The 23,026-nt window shown below is 53.3% G+C and overlaps 8 protein-coding genes across 8 annotated transcripts; 3 read left to right on the forward strand and 5 right to left on the reverse strand.

The window, feature by feature from the left end:
* Positions 1–587: 587 nt before the first annotated feature.
* On the forward strand, positions 588–1,622 carry BO66DRAFT_395787 (uncharacterized protein). The gene has a single exon (XM_025648307.1). The coding sequence runs from the start codon at positions 881–883 to the stop codon at positions 1,253–1,255; it is 375 nt and encodes a 124-aa protein (XP_025498860.1). The 5' UTR covers positions 588–880; the 3' UTR covers positions 1,256–1,622.
* Positions 1,174–1,607, reverse strand: BO66DRAFT_395788 (uncharacterized protein). The gene is made up of 2 exons (XM_025648308.1): positions 1,309–1,607; positions 1,174–1,255 (listed from the first exon to the last, which is right to left on the reverse strand). The coding sequence occupies exon 1, from the start codon at positions 1,538–1,540 to the stop codon at positions 1,343–1,345; it is 198 nt and encodes a 65-aa protein (XP_025498861.1). The 5' UTR covers positions 1,541–1,607; the 3' UTR covers positions 1,174–1,255; positions 1,309–1,342.
* Positions 1,623–2,380: 758 nt separating the features above from the next.
* Positions 2,381–2,730, reverse strand: BO66DRAFT_219396 (uncharacterized protein). The gene has a single exon (XM_025642662.1). The coding sequence runs from the start codon at positions 2,639–2,641 to the stop codon at positions 2,417–2,419; it is 225 nt and encodes a 74-aa protein (XP_025498862.1). The 5' UTR covers positions 2,642–2,730; the 3' UTR covers positions 2,381–2,416.
* A 4,284-nt stretch (positions 2,731–7,014) lies between these two features.
* Positions 7,015–7,893, forward strand: BO66DRAFT_475351 (uncharacterized protein; the record flags this gene model as incomplete). The annotated part of the gene is made up of 2 exons (XM_025653224.1): positions 7,015–7,500; positions 7,574–7,893. The coding sequence occupies exons 1-2, from the start codon at positions 7,335–7,337 to the stop codon at positions 7,891–7,893; spliced, it is 486 nt and encodes a 161-aa protein (XP_025498863.1). The 5' UTR covers positions 7,015–7,334.
* Positions 7,894–11,276: 3,383 nt separating this feature from the next.
* Positions 11,277–13,040, forward strand: BO66DRAFT_395789 (uncharacterized protein). Its single transcript, XM_025648309.1, has 2 exons — positions 11,277–12,257; positions 12,331–13,040. The coding sequence occupies exons 1-2, from the start codon at positions 11,694–11,696 to the stop codon at positions 12,826–12,828; spliced, it is 1,062 nt and encodes a 353-aa protein (XP_025498864.1). The 5' UTR covers positions 11,277–11,693; the 3' UTR covers positions 12,829–13,040.
* Positions 13,041–14,814: 1,774 nt separating this feature from the next.
* BO66DRAFT_219482 (mRNA-binding protein RRP12) lies at positions 14,815–19,153 on the reverse strand. The gene is made up of 4 exons (XM_025642663.1): positions 19,025–19,153; positions 17,009–18,919; positions 15,259–16,955; positions 14,815–15,107 (listed from the first exon to the last, which is right to left on the reverse strand). Exons 1-4 carry the CDS (start codon positions 19,085–19,087, stop codon positions 14,909–14,911), a joined length of 3,870 nt encoding a protein of 1,289 aa, XP_025498865.1. The 5' UTR covers positions 19,088–19,153; the 3' UTR covers positions 14,815–14,908.
* Positions 19,154–19,993: 840 nt separating this feature from the next.
* On the reverse strand, positions 19,994–20,819 carry BO66DRAFT_334803 (U6 snRNA-associated Sm-like protein LSm1; the record flags this gene model as incomplete). The annotated part of the gene is made up of 4 exons (XM_025644219.1): positions 19,994–20,167; positions 20,267–20,382; positions 20,493–20,561; positions 20,651–20,819. The coding sequence occupies 4 exons, from the start codon at positions 20,817–20,819 to the stop codon at positions 19,994–19,996; spliced, it is 528 nt and encodes a 175-aa protein (XP_025498866.1).
* A 448-nt stretch (positions 20,820–21,267) lies between these two features.
* BO66DRAFT_395791 (uncharacterized protein) lies at positions 21,268–22,485 on the reverse strand. The gene has a single exon (XM_025648310.1). The coding sequence runs from the start codon at positions 22,269–22,271 to the stop codon at positions 21,630–21,632; it is 642 nt and encodes a 213-aa protein (XP_025498867.1). The 5' UTR covers positions 22,272–22,485; the 3' UTR covers positions 21,268–21,629.
* Positions 22,486–23,026: the final 541 nt, after the last annotated feature.

Here is a 23,026-nt window from a genome sequence, read left to right on the forward strand (position 1 = left end):
AAAAAATAAGTGGGTATGGAGTCGAACCGCCCCGAAACAGGGCAGTGTTTGACGAGGATGCAAGCGCCGGAGCCAAAAATGCACCTTCAGGGATGGGGAGGGTGGTAAGTCTAGCACGAACCCCCGGCTGTGACTCGCCGAAAGACTGCAGGTGGACCATGGTCAGCTAGACCCACCCGACCTCACTTCCCCGTGCCACTTTGTCATTTTTGAGAAAAAAAAAAGATTAGAAAAAAAAAAACAAAGGGATAAAATCCCAAAATGGAAAAAAGAGAAAAAATAAAAAGAAAAAAGAGAAACCTACTCGAGTATTATTCTCTTTCCCAATGAATCAACCGCATTATTAGCGGAACGACGCCAATAATTTCTGCCCGCGTAAGTGGGGCTGCAACCGACCTACATGACTGGCGTATGGCCATAAATGCATAAGCTCAACAACCTAAGCTCCCGAGCAAGCCTAGATAGTCAGGCATGAGGCATGAGGCGTACTCCGCACTCGGACCACCTGCAAAAACCCAAATGCTGCACTTGCCAGTCGCGCCCGTCCTGCCGTCCTGCCGTCCCCAATGACCTCCTCCCACAGTGCCTCAGGGCTCTAACGGACAATACATGCACTTGCGTATAATCTACTCGTACTGTACATATGGCGTAGGACCCTCTGCAGTCCAATCTTTAATCACGCTTTCTCCATCCCCCTCTTCCATGGGTCGATCCGAAATCTCAGTACTCCGTACTCCGGCACAACGATAATCGGTCTACTACCTCCCAGCCTGAAAAGCAAGTCAAACAGTCAAACCCTCTTTGGATCAGCCCCCCTTCACCCCTTCCCCATTCAACTTCATTTCTTCACCAGTTCATCTCTCTTTTCCGGCTGTCAGACATGAAGGGCCAGCCACTGTCAGTGCGGCAATCTTGGGCTGGCTGCACACTGCCGGTTATGCTCAGCCGTCTGACAGATTGGCACAGTCCGTGTGGACTTGCAGCTGTCTGCATGGGAGGGGTAGTGGACGTCAGGTTCAGGAGGCGAATATGGACGCTCTACCAGGTTGCGTGGTTTGTGGTACAGACGAACATTGTCATCACTCTGTGCGAGGAGAATGGATTTTCTGGTTTCCTGCTCTTTTCATCCCTCCCCCTCCCTCCTCCCCTCCTCCCACCCCTTCCGTCATGGACTGTTAAGAGGCTGCTTTTCAGCCGCGGACTGCAGCAACGGGCTTACCTAAGCGCCCGCCCAGATCCCAGATCCCACGCATGAGTAAGTTGTGCTAAGTCAAAATGTACAGTACTAATGGATGCCTCCGGCAACAGCCACGGATTCCTAACGGATTCCTTGGAGTGGACCTTACCCGATGCTGATCCGTCGGCTTTTCTGTTGATGTCTCGATGATCTTGATACATCACCTGGGTGTGGGCCGATCCTTTTTTCTTCTTCGCGCGCTTTTCCCCCCTTCCTCCCCCTCTTTTTTTCTTCCCTTTCTCTTTTTTCTCTTTTGGGATCAATGCCCTTCCGTTTCTTGCCCTCTTTTCCCTTTTTCATCATCACATAAAATCTGGCTGGCCCTTTCTTCTTCCCTGATGACCTCACCACCCTTCCCTTTCATCTTGTGTGTAGTGAGAAAAATGCCACCTTGCATTTTCGTATTTCTGGACAGACAATAAATAATCCTTGGCCCTAGACACGGCGGTTGATGCCCTAGAACTTTCTTTAGCTGCCGGTCCAACTCACCGCAGGGTCTCTCCCCAACTCCCCTCAAGGCCCCGACATACCAGCCTAGACTCGGAGCCAGCCGGTAACTAGTACCTCGCACCTACTGGTTTTCTCCCTAAACTCCTACGGGTTGGTCGGGGTTTCCTTCGGCCAGGTCAAGAAAACGCACCCTTCGTGATTCTTACGTTAGGCCCCTTTTGTCGGATCCGAGCATCGACCTTGACTTTTCCTTCGAGTAGTTTAGTTCGCACCTAATCAAATTCCTGATAGATCCGCCCCAGAGACTGTGTCCATTGCCAATGCGACTGAACAGGTGTGGTTAGGTGGCTTTGAATGGCATTGAATCTCAAACAGATCGAATTCCAATGGAATCGACAGATTCAACCCGGCACGGCAGTATGTCAGATGAGGGTTCTGCTTGTTCCTGTTGGGTTGAGACACTGATCCCGTGGTGGAGGGACGGTGCGTGCCCTGGCTTTTCCTACCTACACTGGTTAGTCCTGATGTACTCGGTCTTCGCGACTTTTTCTCCCCTCTCTCTTCCAGCCCTGAATGGAAGTATCCGACCGTCCGGAAAGCTGCCAGTCAGAAGAATCCACCCACCCACTCCATTCTTCACACTTCATACTTCCTAGACTACGTGCCCCAGTGCCCACCCCGAAAGGAAAAAACCCCCCCACATACTACTGACTACGGGTTAGATTCCGCCTAGCAATGTATCTCAAACACGAGAACAGGTGTGCACATTACATCGGCGATTGAGTCGGTATGTGGGTTACTCAGGAGGAACAGCAAAAAAAAAAGAAAAAAAAGAAAAAGTAGCATCTGCAGAAGACACGAGTTCGTACGGACCCGGCTGGCTGCTCTTCGAGATGGATTCCATTTTGTCTTACCGTGCACAATTCGGGAAGGGATACACATACCTAAGCACATGAGTTGTGCTCTGGCGGTAGGCCATGCGACCTGAATAATCTGAGGAGATGCGGTGTGTACACAGGGTCGTCAGGCATGGCAATCGACAGGGCTATATATACCCAATGTCAGTCTCCGTAGGTGGGAAGGCTTCACATCACCCTGTCCCCCCTTTGACCGAACCGGCTGGGATGACAGATTACCTTCCCACACCATCGCTCCCCACCCGGCGGTAAGAATTTACTACAGTATCGATCCCATCCCTGTTTTTCTCAGATGCAACTATCACCACTTCATGCATGGCGCCTACTGGGGAGAACGACCCGGGCAAATGTACGGTCACGTACTGTACTCTACAGTGCCTCCATCATATGTGCGTGCATGCCTGCAGCAAGCAGTCTTGCAACGACTGAGCTCGGGACACACAAAACAGCCCCAGTCCCAGCCCCGGTCCGCGCGGGCGGGCGGGCGGCCAGCCAACCAGCCAGCCAGCCAACCAACCAACCAACAACTCCAGAAATCCCCTTGTCAACAAATAATGACCTGGTAGTAGTACCGTACCTACTAAACCATCAACACAATAACCGATGAGTCTTTCAGTCCAGGTCCAGGGTTTTTGAGTTTCTTTTCACCTTTACCCCGGCCCCATCCCTCTCCCTGCCTACATGGGTGTACAGTGTACAGTCCCACAGTCTGGGTGTCTGTACGGAGCACTGTACAACAAACCCCCCATCGCCCCTGCGGTGTTCCCCACCATGTGTGACTACTATCTTTGACAGGCTGATCTGGTGACTCTGCTACGATATCTTGCACCAAGGGGGAAAGTGTGTAATGTGTTACTGAGTACCAGTTCTGCACGCGTGCGTGTGTGCGTTGCGCTGCATTGCGACAGCCTTGTGTAGCAGTAGTGCTGCTGTATAGGAAGGGGCCCGCGGAGAGGCAGACCATGCTCCGCAAATATAACCTAGCTAACCCACCGAGCCAGGTGCTTCCAGCCCTGGGAATATAAACAATAAGATAAGCAGCAGCTACCACCAACTACCGGTCCTGTATGTCTCAATTTAAATAGACGGGAGGGGAGCTCCGTCTGGGTTCTTTTGCATGGCTTCGCAAGGATGTTTTCATTTTCCACTTTCGAGAAAACCCCCCCAGATTCAGCAAAAACCTTCCATCTCGATAGTATATACAACTACCGGGTAGGTAGTTTCTTTCTTCCATCCCATAGATAGGGGATGGATATACGATACGATAGGTAGACATTTTCTCCAAGAGAAGAAATTAACCCGTTACACAACATCATGCAACCCATCCTATAATCCAGTAACCTTGTTTACGGGAATAGCAACCACCGGTGCTGTACTCCGTACCTAGTCCGGTACTGTCCCCTAGAAAGAAAACCAAAAAAAAGGTCGCCCCGCTCAGGATCTTGTATAGTTAAATATTTCTTCATCTCTCCCACTGCCGCAGGGTTTAGAAAACTAATATCGCATTCCCCAACCAGATGAACCAGATGACTATCCATAGTCGGAAGCGAGAAAGAGAGAGTCCATCTAGCTAGTGTTAGTGATCGAAAGCATCTCATCTCATCACCCTCCCTCAGGGGGAAACAAACACGGTGGACGTGTCGCGCGCATCATCGTCATCCACACACCCGCCGGGGCCGGCCGAGAGAAGGGCGGGCGGGGAGTGAGTGGGAGGGAGGGGAGCCACCCACACCCACCCGTCCACAAACACACACAATGACAGTGACCCCCCCCCCCCCCCCCCCCCTCTGCCGTCTGGCATCTTGATCCTTCTAGGAAGATCAAGATAAAAAAGAGGTACAGTACAGTAGTAGCCGAGCCGAGTCTGCTTCGGTGGGTTCGAGTTGGTGATTATGCTGGCCCAACTGCTGGAGTATATTCTTTGGTCTGGTGGGGTATAACTAAGGTATTGACTGAATTCTCCCGTGGCTTTACAATTGTTGACTCAATCTGAGCTATTTTTCTAGAGAATCATAATGCTTGTCTTCGATCTGTAGGGCGATTGCAAGATCGGCCTGAGCGGCTCGAGCCACAGCAACAGCAACACCCGGTGCTGCATTGCCATTGCCATTGCCGAGGAAGGGACGGAGGGCCGTTGAGCCCACTGGTGCACTTCAGAAGGATTTCCTTCAATTTAGTTTACCTAGTACCTAGTAAGCCGCGGGCGGGACAATTTGAACCCCAGGCCTATCCTCCACTTTCGTAGGCCTCCGAGATTGCAGTGTTCCATGGCAGGGCTGTAGTGCCTTCAAGACGGGATTAATTCAGTAGGTACGGTAATTAGCTGAGGCCGGGTTGAATTGAGGGTTCCTTTCCAGCGAGTAGGTAGTAGGCCGGGCCCGCCCACCTCATCCTTTGGCAACCCAACGGGTTGCACAATGGCTGCAAGGCCATTGGCTCTTCGGACGGGTACTGTGCTGTGAGTTACCTACTAGTTGCGTCATGTGACTCGAAGCGACGCGATGCACAATATTAGCTAAGCACAATCACTAACTAACTTATGCCGCGGAGCTACTGAGAACCCCCCCCATTTATGCACAGAAGTTAAGGCACCGTTAGGCAGCCAGCTGAACTGGCCCGGGGGGCTGAAACATATGCAGCACAGGGCCCGGGCTGGCTGGCTGGCTGGCTGGCTGCCAAGTGAGACTGTCTCTTGTTGGGCGCGAGGTTGGATGGAGTGCTTTCAGAAATCTGCTGCCAGGACGGCGGTAGAGTCCCAGGAATTCGACACCACAGGCAGGTTTCCGTTCCGATCTGGCCTAAGTCGCCTGTGATAGGAGTGTAGATCTGGGATTGGACAGGTGTAGCTGAGCTTGGAGACCGTGTATAGACACATCTGAACGACCTACATACTTGTGTATAGGCTGGGTGTGACCTGTTGATCAACTTGCAAGCGAGCTGCGTGTCCTCTCGGATGTGTGAATTGGTATCAGGATTGGATCGCGACTAGACTCCCCTCTCTGCTTTGCTTATCTTGACCACAAATCTCGAATAGGTAGCATCCCATCCTCGAGAGACAAAGGTCGTGGTTCAAGTTCTACCAGTACTCCTTCCGTTCTCCGCCCCCCTCGAGCATGATCCCACCAGCTCGATAATCTGGGTTTCTCCCGAAAGAAAATTACAGACTTCATACATCGCACCATCATCCCAGAGGACTTCTTCGCTGGACCCCCCCTTCTACCTTTTGATATCGAGTGATTCACCGAGCCAGATATCCAACGTGGCCAGGAAGGGCTACGGTGAGTCAAAATCCTCAACGTTCGTGTTCTGGAGATTGGCTACCTTCACGAGTATGCGATCTTGCTGTGGTTCATGCTAGGTCTCGCCAGCAGATGTTTCTCACCCAAGTAGATCAGCGTCTCCACTTGGGCTAGATGCTGTCCCGCTCGGAGTGGCAATCTGCTATTCCCGGGATTATTCCTCTCTGTTTATATACGGAATTGGCCCGTGGTCTGCCGCGTTTGAGCGCCTTGAACTAAGGGTACTGGGGCTGTGGTGGGACCGTAGAAGCGGGATTATGGGTTGAACGGGGGTTAGGTGGCATTTTAGCGGAGCGTTTGTCACTAAATCTCAACCAAAGGGGGGAGAGGGCTGGTGGTTTCATTCAAGGTTCCTGATTTCTCTCACAAGGAAGAGTACAGTACCAGAATCAGGACCTGCAGACGACACCAAGACTACAATAGAGGCTTGGGGTTTCCTGCTACTTCCGCCTAATACACCGAGAATGTAAGACTATTCTCTCGCACGACCCTGGAGAGAACCCTTTCTCTATCACCTTTACACGAAGGCTGGGAAGAATTGAGATGATGAATGGCCCTAGCGCTTGGGACCGAAATCTTTTATTCGAATCCTTGACATGGTTAGGCGGCTTGTGAGTGTGTTGGGGACCATTCCATCACCTGTGGTTTTCGAGAATTTGCATGTCTGACATGAGTTCTTGGTGGACTATGAAATAGCAAGGGCAGAGTGCGTCTATCAGGGAGACTACCGTATGCATTATTTCACCAGGATAGCAGCAGAATGGAAAATGATCGGTGATGTCGCCAGACTCGGGAACGCCCACAGGGGACGAAGTCTTGTTTTCCACTACACAAATGAACTCTTGGGCGATTGGGCAAAGCCCCGGATATCTCCTGGAGCGGTGGTGAGATATCTGGAAGTGTCTTGTTTGACAAGAGTATAAGAAAGTGGCCCTTTTACTTCTATGGCGGCATAGAAAGATACAATTCGATATCAACGAGGGGTGGGTCTTGTCACTATCTTATTATGTCTGTGGTGGTGGAAGGTATATTGAGGTTTCAAGTAGGGAGTATGGCGTGGATGTGTTTGTGCTAGCACTGTCCGAAGGGGAGAGAAGAATGTATATAGACGCGACTACCTGATGATTAGTGTTGTACTAGAGGTCTCTATCTCCGAAGACCATGGAAGGAGCTTGAGATCCTACGGAAGCAGGCATACCGGTGGTGTCTTGGTGGTGAGGTAGACTAGGGGCCAGTATCTCCAGCACCTCCAATAACGCCAACCGGCTTGGCCCCCTAGCTCAATGATATGTTCCAACACAGCAATTATCCCCACCGGTCTGAGATCAACCCCACAAGGTCGGGGTGAGGCCGAGGTCCATAGAGCGGAGCTCCAGCACTTCGAGCAACCACGCAGAAGCATAGCACTATCCGAGAAGGCTGGCTCATACCATGCAACATACGCCGCAAGCTATAACCCTCTTGCTGGCGACCATCAAGAATCATGACTCAATGCTGGATTCTAGGTCCCCGAAGCCTCTGCTCAACGAATCAGACCTAACCACACATCTTGACCTTAGCTGCCATACTCCCATGAACATACCCAACTTACCTCACAGTACACCTCCAACCATCCAGAGCTAACCCCAACAAACCCACCTGCAACCACTGACTCGTCCCTCCATACCCAGTGTCACAGAGTGACTCAGTAAACAGCAACACCTCAACCCAACTTCCTAAAGAATCGTACGATCCTTGTCCCCACCCACCGAATCACGACAGCTCCTTTCGAGGCTCAATCCTCACCTACTTCTCGCATCGTCCCATCCCTACTGTTCGAGCTGAAGTGGTGGGACCGGAAAACATCTCCCGTGACATCGGTGCCCTGCTCGGAGCAGTAACGATGACACTATCTGCAGATAACGGATTGAACAAGAACAAGAAGGGATGGCCCGGTCGAGTCGACGGGGCGAGCTGCGTCATCGATGTGGGCGCACCATTGAGCACCTGATTGAGCCCAGACGATATCGGGTTCGTTCCTCATCGGCCTGTCGGATGCAGGGGTGGTTCCGGGTGTGGGGAGGTGCGTCCTTGGTATCGGTACCTGCGAGTCAGTCTCCTTGCAGGGGAGATGAGTTTCTCGGGATGAGGAGGTGGAAGCATGAGGCTGTGGGGTTTGGTAGCTGCTTCGGTGGCTGAGGTGTGCCGTTGGTCTGCTTCAGATTGGATGCGGTGGCGAGGACAGGTTCGTGTGTGCTGGTTCAGAGGGAATACCGAAGAAGTACTTCAAGCCATACACTATACTCCATCAACGATTGTGCGCATGTATTTAAGGCGATGGTTTGCGACGAACTGTCTCAGAATCCTAGCCATGGAAACGATGGAGAGTCAACTCTATGTTTACTGCCTTCAGCGAAACTACATCCAGGCGACGCAAGGGTGCATGAACCTATCAGAAACAGAAAAAGATCAAGTCAGACCTGTACGCGGTCAATGATGAAGCAAGCTCCCTCCTGGAAATGATCAGGTAATCGATAGTAGCCAGGGGTGGTAAGATTCAGATTATATCAGAGCTGTATACGGACGTGCGGGGGGGTCAGGAAAAGTCATGGTCGAGCACCCAAGGACTGAGCCCATGACTCAGTCCGACATTGAGAGTGCCATAAGCACTAACGAGCCTCAATCAATTGCGATTCCAACGGGAGATGTCTACTCAGCCCGACACTCAACCACGGATGGTAAACCCCCGGTGTCTTCTCCCGCAGACCAACCCGTAGGACAACAAAGATGCTCTAGGGTTCAAAATCCGACCGTTCTGAAAAAGGGGGGAGGGAGGGGGGAAGAGAAGGGGAGGACAACCACGACCCGTCACCCCCGCAAGCTTCACATGCATGGACTGCTGGGGTAGACCGTAGACGTAGACGTGGACTATGGGCGGATCCTAACTTACAATGTATGACAAACACAGTCATAGTTGTGCCGGAGCTTTCCCCTCCCTCTCTCACTCTCTCCCTTGTTGCTCGCGGCCATGGGTTTCACCGGCGGACTGCACCATACAGTCCAGTCCACTATTGAGCATCATCATCATCATCTTCTTCTCCCTAGGAGGGTTGACCGGCATGAAAGCCACGCAAACAACCGAACGGATCGACCTTCTGACCAAGCAGAACAGTTGTTGCAGCCTAACGTTCTGGGCATGGCAGGCCAAGACCCGAGACTCGGTTGGATCTCCTGGCGGGATTGAATGGACCAACAGGACTGGTTTGCCCAGCCTGTGATGAGCAGTGAAACTGTGCGACTCCCCTCTTTTCTTTTCTGAAATTTTTTTTTCGCCCTTCTGGTCTTTCTCGTCTTCCTCGGAAAAATCGCTATCACGAGTGCCCAGGGTCCAAGACACGCACAAGCCCAGACGGCGGTGGACAGGTCATGTCATGACTCCTTTCTTTCTTCTTTCTGCCTCCCTAAGTCCGAGAAAGTTGCGATTGAAGCCGGAATCAATCGATGCATCTCGGGCGGAGATATCGGAGAGAGTATCGATCGTAACCACTCAAGATTCGAGGTCAATCCATCTGTGTAAGAGAAGTGAGCACTATGTAGTCCGATTCTGTAGGAAGGTAGGTAAGTAAGCCAGATTGCGGTTAAGGAGATTGGAAGACGATCCCGACAACCGCTAGAACTAAACAATCCCTAATATACGGAGTAAGTACGTAGGACAAAACGCCGCGAGAGGAAATAAGAGTTGGTGAAGCGCCACCAGGCGTCGGCGTTACCTAATTTATTGACGGATCGACCAGCTGGACACGGCAATCCGGCTGCGAAAGTTGAACGATCCTCACTCGCCCGCGACTTTGGCACTTGGGTTTTATCTTTTATCTTTTTATCTACTCCGTACTCGAGGTGTCTTTGCACCCGCCAATGCTCGGCGGGAGTTCAGATCAGTCAGACTCGGTCTCTCGGTCAGTCAGGGTTTGTTTGTTGGTCTGTTCCTTCCCACGGAACAGGCAGGGTCTAGGCAGGCTTGGGGATCCCCCCCGGAACGTCATGCTGAAGTGGGATGATTCTTTTCCTGGAATTTTCTCCGCATGGACTGCGAATCTAATCTAAATAAATGAGGATTATTTTTATCCTGCATTAAATCAATCAATTAAATGTCATCTCAGTCTGCATCTCTCAGACCACACCCCTCTCTCTTTTCCCCCTGGTCTGGATTACGGCAGTTGGCCAGTTGGGGCTGGGTGTGCCGCTGCAGGCGGTCGGAAGGTAAAAAAGACCCCGGGCTCCGGCATTGACTTAGCGAGGGTGAGCGGTAATACTACTCCTTACTACAAACTGGACCGGGGACTGTAAGTACGTAGGTAGGGTAGCATTGGCCGATTGGCCCCATCCCATGGTGACGCTATGCTGGAAAGAGGTTAAGTGACTTGGCCATCATCCCGCCAAGGCCAACAATCCATCTCCGAATGCGGATCACGAACAAATGACTCTCGGCCTGACTGGCCACCGCATCCCCCCGCAGAGCCTTGGCGTCTTGGCAGTTCAAGTGAAACAGAGCCTGACAAAAGAGAGGGAAGGATGAAGGGGAGTTATCTTCTGCCACTGCGGTTGTCAGATAAAGATTCCACAATTAAAACTGTATGATGATTGCGAATATGAGACAAGAGTACGTACTCATATACATAGTTACCCGTAGCGATGGATGAAGGTAAATCATCAATCACCATGGCCCCAGTCTGGGCCAGCCCTGAATACTACTCTCGCTTCTTCCTGCTATTCTCTTCCTCTTCCTCTTCCTCCTCCTCCTCCTCCACCGCCTCCTGAGTCTTTTCCTCCCCCTCATCCCTCCCCCCTTAACTCTTACTTTTAACTCTTCCTATGATTCCTGTTATTATTCCAGTCCTATCTCCTCTCCGCGCTGTGTCCGCTTCCGGCTGAACTTCCCTCCTCCCCCCCCTCCGTCCGATCGCTGGAACCACTACCACCATCAACTTCCTCCCTCTACTCTCTTTCTATTCTTCCTCCCCCCCCCTCCCAAACCTACCCTCCAACCACGCTATGCTGTTGGCCGTAACACGCTTTTGACGTTGCCCATGCCAAGGGCTCGGCAGCTGGGCGTCTTGGCAGCGAAAAAAGAGTTGCTTTCAACCAGAACTCCCTCCCTTTCCGCTGTTCCTGTTCGTCCTGGGAAATTCGACATGATCATCTTTTCTTGTCTTTTCTTGGGAGGTTCCGCTCTGTAACCTCGTCGTTGTCCATGGCACTCGTATAAGTCGAAGCTCTCTCGTCTCCTCCTCTTTCCGCTCTCCTCCTCCTCCCCCCTCCCTCTCTCTTTTCCTTCCTTTGTATTTACTTCCTTTATTCTGCCAGATATACAAAAGATCTCAGCCCTCCCCCCCCCTGGTTCCTCTCCCTCTCACACACACAACACAGACACACTCAGTGCCTCCCTTCCACCCCCCCCTACCCCTCTTTCCTCTCCTCTCCTCCTCTCATTCCGCCTTGACCAGAACTGATAAGCCTCTTCGGTCTCTGTGGCTCTTCTTATACCGGCTACCACCTACCCACTACCACCTACCAACCATACCACCCAAACAAACAAAACTCCCTTTCACCCCCTTGCGCTGAAAGCCATGCGGTGAACTCATCCCTGCTGTTTTGTGTATGCCTTTGTACCACCTTGTGTTGCTGCCGCGGCATTTCTGAGGGGGTCTCCCCGACCTCGATTGCGCCCTTGTTTACTACCTACCAACCTCCTGTTTGATACTTGCCTGTTCGCCCTTCCTTCCTCCCTTCCTTCCCTCTTCTCCACCCACGATGAGGCAGCCGGAGATGTCCCATTCTGCTGCCCACCACCAAGGTGACAACCCACTCATCACCGCTTACTTTCCCGACTCTATACCTGCCGCTCCTCCCGCTGCACATATAACCTCGGACTCACCTCCATTATCGCCCACCCAGCGTCATCTCCACGGAGTGGAGAGCTCCCCTCCGTCGGATCGGGACTCCGGTTACGATACCCTTCACCCTCAGCCGTCAGACTCCCATACGCAGCAGTATCACCATCCTTCCCGCCGGCGGAGTATCCCCAGCCCGCACCAAGGGTCCGTGGACACTGGATACCCTTCCAGTGCGGAGCCCATTATCGTGCCAGAGACGGTCGTCGCGGCGTCGCATCTGGAGAACGGCTCCCTGGTAACCCGAGCTTCGATGACGAGCGAGGCGGTGCGCAAAGAAGGGCGCGGTCGGGGCAGTTGGACTGACCATTCCTCGTATATGTCGGGCGACAACCACATGAATGGCGCGGCTCGAGTGCATAAACGAGCGATTGTGGAGGACATCACCCCTGAGGAGGAAGAGCCTGATGCGCTCGTCATGTTGGTACGTCTGCTTCCTTCCCGATGGTTCGTCGTATCGTGGCGCAAGCCCTGGCTGACCGCTTCCCTTTGTGCAGTTCCGACTCTCCATCCCTGTTCCTGTCTTCTCCTTCATCGCATCCCTGTATACCGTCTTCGGTCTTCTCTTCGTCCTCCTCGTTTCCCCGCTCCGCCTCTGTTCCTGCATTCGATACCTGCGAAATACGTCTTTCCGTGCCCAACTATGCGACCTTCTAGTACCGCAGTTACACATCCACGAGCGGTTGGTCTGCCTGCGACGGTCGTCGAGGCGATCGGCATCCACGCAACCGATCTATGATCCGGAGGGGTCGTTTTTGGACGAGCCGATAGAATCATACACGATCGGCGGGCTGATCTCGGTCCTGCTGCTGTCGCCCTTCTTTTCGATCGCGATTCTCCTGCCCGCCTGGATCGCCGCATTCTTTTGGATCTTCTCCATGGTGATGGGCAACCCCGACGGCACGGAGCGTAAAGACGATGGTCGCGCCGCGGTCCTCGGGGTCAGCAGATGGTGGCACTTATGGCTGGGGAAAGCTCGGAAGTCGCCGTCCTAGGGCACCGCGCGGTTATGCCATGTGTAGATTGCCTGTTCTTTTTCTATTTTCTGATTCTGTTCTATCAAGCGTCATCTCGTCTGGGCTGTTTCTTTGATGCATGCATGATACCAACGTTTGGGATATGTGGAATGATTTTTCTTTTTGGTGAGTGGGCGCTATCTGGATTATAGGATTAGTTTTATCTTCGACAACCATACATTTTACCTTGCCAGCCGATTATTGCTGGTTAAGATGATTCACTTGTGGTACTCGATGTCTGGAGAGTAGTGTTACTTTTGCCGTAGAAGTAGATGCGCTTTAAAGTGGATGTGGTTGCAAATTTGCGGGGGGTGGTGGCTTCCTTACCGTCTTCTAGAATGAATTGCTTTTGTTTGTCTGAACCTTAACCAGGAGGATCTAGTAGTGACTCTTCGAGTCGTCTTCCCCGCGCAACCAGCCAATCATACCTTGTCAACATACTTCATTTATGTTGCGGACGATCACAATCTCAATTCTGATGTTGAAATGAAAAGTACTCGTAGATGTAATGTACGGTAGGAGATAAGATAATCGGAATCGATCCCCAAACTATAGTGAAACGCGATAAAACTCAGGGGTGTGTGTGGAAACGGCCGGGGCGATGGATGGATGGGTGGATGATCCCCAGACGTGGGGCACCCGCCCGCCCTAACCCACCCTCACCACCACCACTACTCCTACCTTCTAGGTACTGTAAAGTATACCCCCCCCCCCCGGCGCGGTGCCTTATTTATTGAACGAATAGGACCACCACACTTTACAAGCAGCCACAGGCAGAAAACAAGACTGGGACTGTCTGCCTGTACTGTACTGTACCTCACCATGCCTACCTAGTATCCTTTTTCCGTAGCCAGTAGCCAGTAGCCAGTAGCCAGTATCCAGTAGCCAGCAGCCAGCAGCCAAGAACACCACAGAGTGTGCACCAGGCAGGTAGGTACAGTACCTACATTCCTTATGCCGGGTCCCTTCCTGATCTCACTCAAGCGTGCACCCACCCCAGCTCACCTAGAGATCATGCTCGCTTCCCACGAGAACAGTGCTCCCTAAAGCGGCAGGGGCCGTGAACTGCCCTGGTAGGTGTGGTCGCAACAGCTAGAAGTCACTCCGCGAAGTTCTAGTTTCGGGTTGGTCTCGACCTTATTTCAGGTCCTGTGGTGGAGGGGCAGTGACTTACTTGGAGGGAAATGGCGCTGCATGTTAACAAGGGTGGAGGTACACGATTGGGTAGGTTGGTGGCTAGTTTCGCTTGAGATGGGTAGGTCAGAATCGGAAGATGGAGAAAAAGGCTTAGGGCCTGGATGTCTCGGGGTGAGGAACTAACTGTCTATATGTGTGGCTGTCTCTCTCTCTCTCTGTGTGTGTGTGTGTGTGTTGCGAACAGCCGATAATCAAGTACGATGATAGGCTTCTGTCACGATGGCCGGATGATTCTTCCAGGAGATGAGATTGCTATCACGCCAGTTGACATGAGGGTGGACCGGACCGACTCATACACAGTTAGCAGTTAGCCAGAGGTCTTGCGAGTATTGCTGTTCTGTCTCCAGTGGTGCAGACACCCACTCATTACTTACTTAAAGAGTTACAGTTCTTTTTCGATGTCCTAATAGTGAAAGTGAAAGGATCTAAGAAAGCTATCAGTGAAGCAGGATCAATCAACTTGAGCATCTGATATCCAGACTAAAGATTATAGACAGACAACAGACTAGACACATAGACAGCAAGACAAGACAGAACAAGACAGAGCAAGACGAGGGTATAAAGATACCAACATTCCAGAAAGGATCGACAAGAGCGAGAACCAGAAACAGAACCAGAGTAAAACATTCTATGTCGTTCGTACAAAACAGAAAGGAAAATTTTCATTATGCGTGAGAATCCCCCTAGAGAAGACTGCAGCAGCACAACTTGATCCCTTGTGGGAAACTCAATAGACGGAACGTGCTTTTGTTTGAAAAGTTTCGAAGAATGCAAACAAACAAACTGTACTTGTTGTGTGGTTGTAAATGCGTATCAAGATATCGGCGAGAATCATTTCATAGAGAAAATAAAAAATAAAGTCCTAATTCATGTCGGACCGTTCCCTTACCCCCATCCCTCGGCTCCGAACCTTGCCTTTTTTCCACCCCTCCTCGCTGTCACATATTGACCAGCCTGGATTACCCCCTCCAACTGACTTATCTTCTGTTTCCACGGAATCCTCCACTACCACGGAATCCGCCTCCGCGACCACCACGGCCACCACCGCGACCACCACCACCGCCGCCGCCGCGGCCGTTGGGTCGACCGCCGCGACCATCCCGACGCTTCTCGATGCGACCACCACCGCTGGGGCCGTGGGACTTGGGCACGCCCAGACCACGACGCCCGGGGCCGGGCCGCGAGCTGGTCGCGGCCGCGACGGCGGCGGTGTCATCCTCATCCAGATCCATGTCGTCGCCACCACCACCCTTCTTTTTCTGCGACTGCGCCATCCTGAGCTTACCGCGCTGACCGCGGCGGACGGCGTCGGGACCACTGACGGCTTGGACGTAGGCGTTGATGCCGCTCTCCCCGCCGTTGTTATCGTCCAAGGCGGTGGAAACGTCCCCTTTGTCGTCGTCGTCACCCAGAAGGAGACGGCCGTCGGGGCCGAACTTGGTGTTCCGCTTCTTCCGGGATCCAGGACCCGTGTTAAGGAAGCGCACGCTGGGTTTCGTGGTCGAGATGCTGGCCAGGGCGTCGGGCGCGAGCAGGTCGAGCGGGTTGTCCTCGGGGGAGAGCTCGCGGATGTACTGCTCGCTCTGCTTGGATCTCCGGCCGTTGTTGCTGTTGCTGTTCTGGTTGCCGCGACCGCGACCGCGGGCGTGCGTGCCACCTTGCTCATCGACGTCGATCTCGCTAGCGTCGTCGTCCGAGTCGGAGAAATCGGAGTCGTACACAGCCTTGTCGAAGGCGTTGCTGTAGGTGCGGCCACCCTTGGCGTTGTTGTCGGCCCCACCGGCGGCACCAGCGTTCTCCTCGTCCTCGTCCTCGTCACCTTGCTCGCCCTCCTTTCTCTTCTTCTTGCGGCGCTCGCGCTGCTTCCGGATATTGACCACCAACTTGCGGTCGGCTTCGCCGACCAGCTCCTCAATCGGGGCGGCGCCGAAGCGGCGGATCAGGCGGTCGAGAATGCCCTTGACCTTGCTGCGGAGACGACCCTTGTGCTCCTTACTCCAGACCATCAGGTTGGGGACCAGGCTGCTCAGGCGCGCACGGAGATCCTCATCGGACAGAACCACAACCGCGACCTTGACAAAGCCCAGGACGGATCGGACGATCTCACGGTTGTTGCTGGTAAGGAAGAGCTCCACGGTCTGCACAAGATCGGTGCTCATGGCACCAGAGAGCTGAGTGTGGAAGTCGAAGAACAGGCGCGACAGAGCCGTGACGGACGCGGCAACCATGTGAGGTGAGCTACCGGCCAGACCAGCAGAAACCATGGTGAAGAACTCCTCAATGGTGGCTGGGGCATCGGGGGCGTTGTCGGGCATGTGAGGCACAAGGGAGTTACGGATGACGGTGCCAGCCGGGTTGCGTTCCGAGTCAGTCGCTCTCTGCGCTAGGTGGATGAGCAGGTCGAAGGACGCAGTTCTGGTCTTCTCATTGCTCTCTTTGCAACCCAGGACGACCTCAGAGAGAACGGCGGGGATGAAGTGCAAGTCAGAAGTGGGCAGGTAAGTGATAAGCTCGTGAACAGCCAGCATGCGGTCGCGGCGGGCAGACGACGGTGTCTTGTCGGCGGTAGACAGGATCAGAGTCTGAAGTTCACCACTCCGTTCTTGGAGCGCGGCTTTGCCAGCATCCGTCGTAGCAAGACGGGGAATGAGCTTGTAGGCCTTCTTGATCAATTGCTGATCACCAGTCTGTCCGTTGAGAATGGCCGCAGCCATAGCAAACAAGCTGGCAAAGCTAGAACGCGGCAGATAGATGGACATAGCAATCACGAGATCGATCAGAGTGTGGGAGGTGGGGGGCATCTTGTTGCCAGAGCTGGGCTGCTGGGTGCCCTGCTTGGCTTCTTCCTGCTCGGAAACCACAGAGGATTCGAGCATAGACGCAACACGCGCAAAGGTTTCATTGAGCTCCTGCAAGATTGTCAGTCGATAGGTCATAGTTGTTCGAGACACGTTTGCTTTACCTTCTCGGGGGTAATGCTCAGATAAGCATTGATACACTGAAGAATGAAGCCTCTGTAGTGGGGAAGAGTCTGGCTGTAGACGTTGAACAGAACCGCCAACAAGTTGCTGGCGAAGCCGGCCAGATGGGCAATGTTCTTGGCAGCCCTTTCCTTGGTGATTCTGCGCTGAAGGATCAGGTCATCGCCCTCCTCTTCGAGGGACAATATGGCCTGGTTGGACTCAACCAAGTTCTGCAGACCACGACAGATGTCAACACGCAGCTCCGTCTGCTTGTAGAGAACGTTGGAAAGAAGCTCAGCAAAGCTCTGGTCGAACGACTCGATCAAGTCCAGAGGAAGCTCGCAGTAACCGGGCAGGATAGCCCAGGTCTGCTGAACGAGGGTCTCGAAGATCTTCATCTCCACATCCTTCTCGGCGGAGCTGTAGGCCATGACCTTCTGGTACAGAGCTTCACTCAGGGGAACGAACTCGGAGCGGAAGTGAGAAAGGTTGGTGTTGGTGACGTTATCACGAAGAACAGGGAGGAACCAGACACGACCGGGCTGGCCGGGCTTCTGGGTGATGATGTTCAGAGGCAGAATCTCCAAGACTGCCGCGGGACCCATGGCCTCAATAGCACTACCCAGGACATTATCCGCCTCCTTCTTTCCGTGGAACGACTCGTTGGTGCGGAGCTCACCGATCGTCTTGACAATGTCATCGAGGAAGGGGCTCGAGCGCCACTTGAAGCTGTCGAACATGGCCGCGCAAACATTGAACACTTCGGCCCAGGCGGCCTGATATTTCACAGAGAGAAGGTCCATAGCAGCCTTAGCCAGCTTCTCGAGTGTCTTCTCATCGTAGACCGAGGGCTCGATAATAACATTCTTGGGAATGCAGTTTGCAAGGAACGAGACCAAGCACTCTGATGCGGACACACGAATGTTGCGCGACGGGGAGGCGAGATAGCCGGAGATCATGTTGAATAGGCTAGGGAGCTTCTCGAAGGTATCCTCGGGGCTGGTCTGAGCGGACACATCGTATCCGCGCGACAAGACGGCGATCCAGGGAGGCAGCAGCTGCGAGTCGTTCTGTGCGGGCTTGAGGTCGGTGATCGCCTCCAGCAGGCGAGGAAGCTTGGAGGACGAGAAGTCGTTGGCCATGCTGGAAAAGATGACCTCGAAGACCTCGAAGGCGCCCATGGTGATATACTCGTTGGTAGACCGGGAGGCGTTCATCAGGAGCTCGCACAGCGGCTCAATCTTCTTGCTCGGCCAGCCGCCTGAAGCGACGGCAATCGTCTTGACGAGTTGCAGGGAGTGGATGACGAGAGGGTCGTGGTTGTCCCGGTTCTGGGGGTCGTTGCGACCACGCTTCGCCTTGGCGGCCGCCGCGATGCTATCACCCAGAGTGCGCATAGCAGTCTCCGCGCACATGTCGGCAGCCGGGTGGTCCAAAGAGGGGCTGGGGGGAGGGGTCTTGAGGACCTTGATCAAAGCATCCTGGGCACGTCTCCGAACCTTGGGGCGGTGATCAACCGACAAGCTCAGCAAGCCAGCCATGGCCCGACGGGGGCTGATTTGGGTGTGTGGGAGTTGCCAGGCCGCGACATCTTGGGCGACGAGGAGAGACTCGAGACAGCCGATCGACGGACGGAGGAGCGGGGCTTCGACTTCGGGCAGGGAGAGCGCCGGCGCGAGACTGGTCAGGATATGAGAGAATTTGGAGCGAAGGATCGGTGCAGGGACATATGTGGTGGTGATGTCGAGCAGATACACAACGGATGTAGCGAGGTCCTTGTTGACAATGCCTTGGGTAGCGGAGATCGACTGGCCAAGAAGCGCCAACAGCGCGGCGAAATAAGCTGTGGCAGAGAAATCGGCTTTCTGATCGCGGAGTGTGTCTTCAACTGCAGAGAGCACGACAGCCGTCTAGGAAGAATGGTCGTCCTGGTCAATAACGTTGTGTCGCGAGGAAGATTGGAGTAATTCCAGATCTTGAAGCCGAAGAGATGAGAATTTGACGGGGGGACTTACATGTTGCTGGTTCTGCAGCTTGGGAGACTTGATCTTCTCCAGCTTCTCCGCCAGGGTCGCCATGATGAAACGATCGACCGACAGGCAGTTGAGAAGACGGTCAGAGGATCTGGGATGGATTGGGAGGAGGGGGAGGGTTGAAAGAAGTCGGTGGATGCGGAGATTTTTTTTGTGGTCCGGCGGCGGGATCTTTTGGAATGGTGAAAAAAAGGTACGGGCGGTTCTTGGCGCCGTTTATCGATAGAGCGCGATAACAGATTCGCAGCGGAGAAGAAAGAGACTGGATCACCACTGTGGTGGATTTCTCATCGCTGTCTACTAGGTATCATATCCTATTGTCGGTTCATTTGTGATCAATTGGCGCGAATCCAGTCTTAGCCTACATGAGCAATATTCTTAGCCAGCGCCCCATTCCTTCTTTACACTTTGGGCAACTGAATGTAAAATGTCGGAAAGAGCAAAGAAAACCAGAATAGATAGAAGTTCTAATAAGACATGAAAATCGTCATAACATGACCATCATCCACACTAGCTGACCGGAACATCAGAGACGATAGCCTGTGCTCTCGTTCAGTCTTCACCACACACACACACACACACACGCACATATGGTTCACCTTTCAGCCAATTATCCGCGAACCCAGCTCATCTCTCGCTCCCATGGAGAGATCGACGAGCCCTCACAGCCATTGGGAGAGTCGTCCGCCAGCCCTACACCTTCTACACAGCTATTCAAAATCGCCGCCCGGGCAAGGGATCAGCGGCAAGCGACCTGTCTCCCTGCAAACGGTCCCTGGAGGGCAGCTGGGGAATGCAACAGGCCATAAGCCAACCGGCACCCAAGCTCCCATATCCCGCCCCTCGGAATCCAACCTGATGTTTTGCTCTCATCTCTGTGGCAAACAGCGTGGCCGACGCAAGCCGCCGTGCAACGGAATGCGATGGAAATGGTGGGGTTCAGGGCAGTCTCTAGAATAAGATCTCCCCGCTGTGTTCTGGCTCGAATCCCAAGGTCTGTAACTTGCCGTGCCGCTTCTTGTCGTTGGATTTGCGCTTGATCTCCTCTTGCTTCTTCAATTCGAACACTTCCTGGAACGACGCTCGTTGGAGGTGAGGGGGCACATCGTCTTCTTTGTCGAGGTCCTGCGACGATAGAATCTCGGGTTAGTCGCAAGCTCGTACACAAGATACAAAATATCAACCAGTCTAGTCATCCCCGAGCAAGTAGAGAGGAAGGCGTACAATCTCTCCGAGAAGCAATACGTTCTCGCCACGGACAAGGAAGATCCCGCGCGGGATGTCGGCGTACAGATTCCCCGAGTAGAGGCGTTCGATGGTATCTTGGAGAACGAGGTTGGCTGCATAAGAGAGGCAATGAGATTGTCGTTCCCAAATCGCAAAGCAAGCAGAAGGCTCTCCAGAGAGTTGCCTGTGCTTTGCTCCAAAATGTGTGCGTGTGAAGGCATACCGAACTGATCCCAACTTCTCAGGACGCCAATCAACTTCCTTCCGTCACGCAAGACCAAAACAAGCTTCTCTGGCGTAAGTGTCAGCTTTCGTCCACCAAGATCCAAGCAGTTTCCCCCTTAGCGGCGAGAGCCCGAGTCGCAGGTGGAAACAACGTACTGTCGGTCAAATCCAATAATTGAGCCGCTGTGGTGAACATCTGCGGCGGCAGCTGCGGGGGACCATGCGTCATGGGTCCGAGGGTATTGTTGTTCTGGGGCGGGAATCCCTGCGGCGCATTGCCCTGGGGGCCACCGGCGGGGGGTTCGTTGATCGAGAGGCGTTCCATTGTCTTTTTCTGGATCTTCACACCGAGATGATGTGAGGGGAAAGTATTGGTGGGTGGGAATTGGGGTGGGAGATTAATCAGGGCCGTGTCAATTGCGGGGGTTCGCTCAACTTCGGAGATGCGGGCGCAATGTAAATGGTCAATTCTATTTGCACAGACTCAGTAAGAAACGGCTATGAAGCTCTCATTCTGCGCTAGGAAGCAATCTCCAGCGCTGGGGCTTTTGAGGTGGGATGGAGAGCATACAGCACTGCATCGGCGAAGTTGTTGGTGCGAACGGAAGGAGGTGTTTGCTCTGTTTGTTCGGTGCAGTCGTCATTCTATTATGTGGAGTCTATCAAGACATGGTCGCTCGAATGTGAAGCTCAAAGATGGAGCTCACGCTAGTATATATACTCTGAAGAGCAAAGTTTATTTCTGGGCTCTATACTCATATACGTTTACTCCACGTACTATATGTGGCGAGCCGTGACGTTGCAGGCTCTCCACGCTTGCATGCGATACACGCTACATGATTGATCCTCGTGTCAAACACCGCTACGAACGACCGGAATATACTTCTGCTGATGAAAAACTCAATCTGTTTCAGCTGACAGCATGATAAATAGCCCGTCCTGAGAACAAAACTCGGCGTGACCGAAGACCACAGTACGCTGAAGACAAGACATGAGAGAACAGCTAAGAGAAACATCTACAAAAGCGCTCAAGGCAAGGCAGGGACCATTAAGCCTAGACAGGAACACCGAGTGCGAGGATATGAGAAAAGCTCGCCGGTCGCCTCATCAACCCACTCGACACACCTAATAGAATTCAAACCACACTCACCCCTCGCCGCTGTCCGCGCATCCGCTCTTCTCGGCGCCGACTGTACGGCGCGCAGTACGGCTCGTCGGACGAGCCGATATTTGCCCGGACCGATTCGTGCGACTGGTGGTACGCTGGACTCGACGGCGAAGGGGGCAATTGAATCGCCTTGAACTGGTCCACGCTGATGATCCGCAGCCCATAGAGGTACTGCATCAGCTCGAAGTCGGGCCGGCTGCCGGCGAGGGACTGGCCTTGTTGGTAGTGGGCCGCATCCACGTGGGCGAGCATAGCGTCCCAGGCGCCCAGATCGGCCGCGTCGTGAAATCTTGCCCCCTCTCCGGTGCACAAGGGGCAGCGAGCCGTCTTGGGCGGCGCATGGGTCCGGAAATGGCTCAGGACGTGAGTTCGCCAGTCGTGCGCATTGTCGAATGCGATGTGGCAGTCGAGGATGTGGAACAGGCAGAGGTAGGAATAGTGACGATCGTGACTATCATGGCGAGCCAGGACGATGAGAGCCCCCGTTCCATCATCTACCAAGAGCGCATGGCCTGCAAGATTGGATGCCCACCGCGTGTCAAGGGACATGTCGGATGAGGATGCTGAGTGGGATGCGGTGTCGTTCAACAGGGACGGCACAGCCGACATGGTGTCCCAGTGTACGTCTCTTTCGTACGTCTGACTGCGATCTTCTGTGATGAACCTATACGCGGTGCACCGAAGCTCGAATTAGAAGAAGAGTATATGGGTGGTCTGGCCGATAGGAAGCTCTTGGGCGGCCACCGAGGTGCGTTGGAAGCGCTCCCGAACGGAACGCTGGGGTTACGCTATCCTATTCTGCGAGCAGAGGGTGACAAGCAGTCTTGTTCTCGCCACATATTTATTAGCCTGGAGGTTGTGAAAAGAAAGCAAAGAGCTTGCAGTTTATTCGGTATGGGAGGGGGAGTGGGTTCGGTCATATAGTTGGCCGCCGCGCGGTCGCCCAAGGCGGGGTTACAAACAGAGTGAAGCGCCCACATTCAGGCTGGGAAGGAAAAGAAGGGAGAAGGAAGACCGCATTCATCTTTGGGCTTACCTTGAACACCGTAACAATTCCAAACTCCCGGTTACATCAACACCGACATTTTTTGTTGTAGTAGCCGCGGGAAATTGTCGCATGGTTAGACCTTCTAGTTAGGTGCTTCGGTCTTTGTTCGGCAGGAAAAGCGGGGAGGGGAAGGCATAAGTCAGTCAGTCCTCCGGGATTTAATTGTAAGTAGTTCAGGGAGTAAATAGAGTATGTATTTACTTAGTCGACGGCAAACAAGTCAATGGGTACAGTACATTAATTGTCAAGGTCTACTTGTAGTCAGGGAAGTACTGTACACTAGAGTACCTCCTCCTTCCTAGGGCCAAGTCACCCG

This window comes from Aspergillus aculeatinus (assembly GCF_003184765.1).
Source record: "Aspergillus aculeatinus CBS 121060 unplaced genomic scaffold BO66scaffold_69, whole genome shotgun sequence".
In the NCBI taxonomy this organism is placed as follows: Eukaryota; Fungi; Ascomycota; class Eurotiomycetes; order Eurotiales; family Aspergillaceae; genus Aspergillus; species Aspergillus aculeatinus.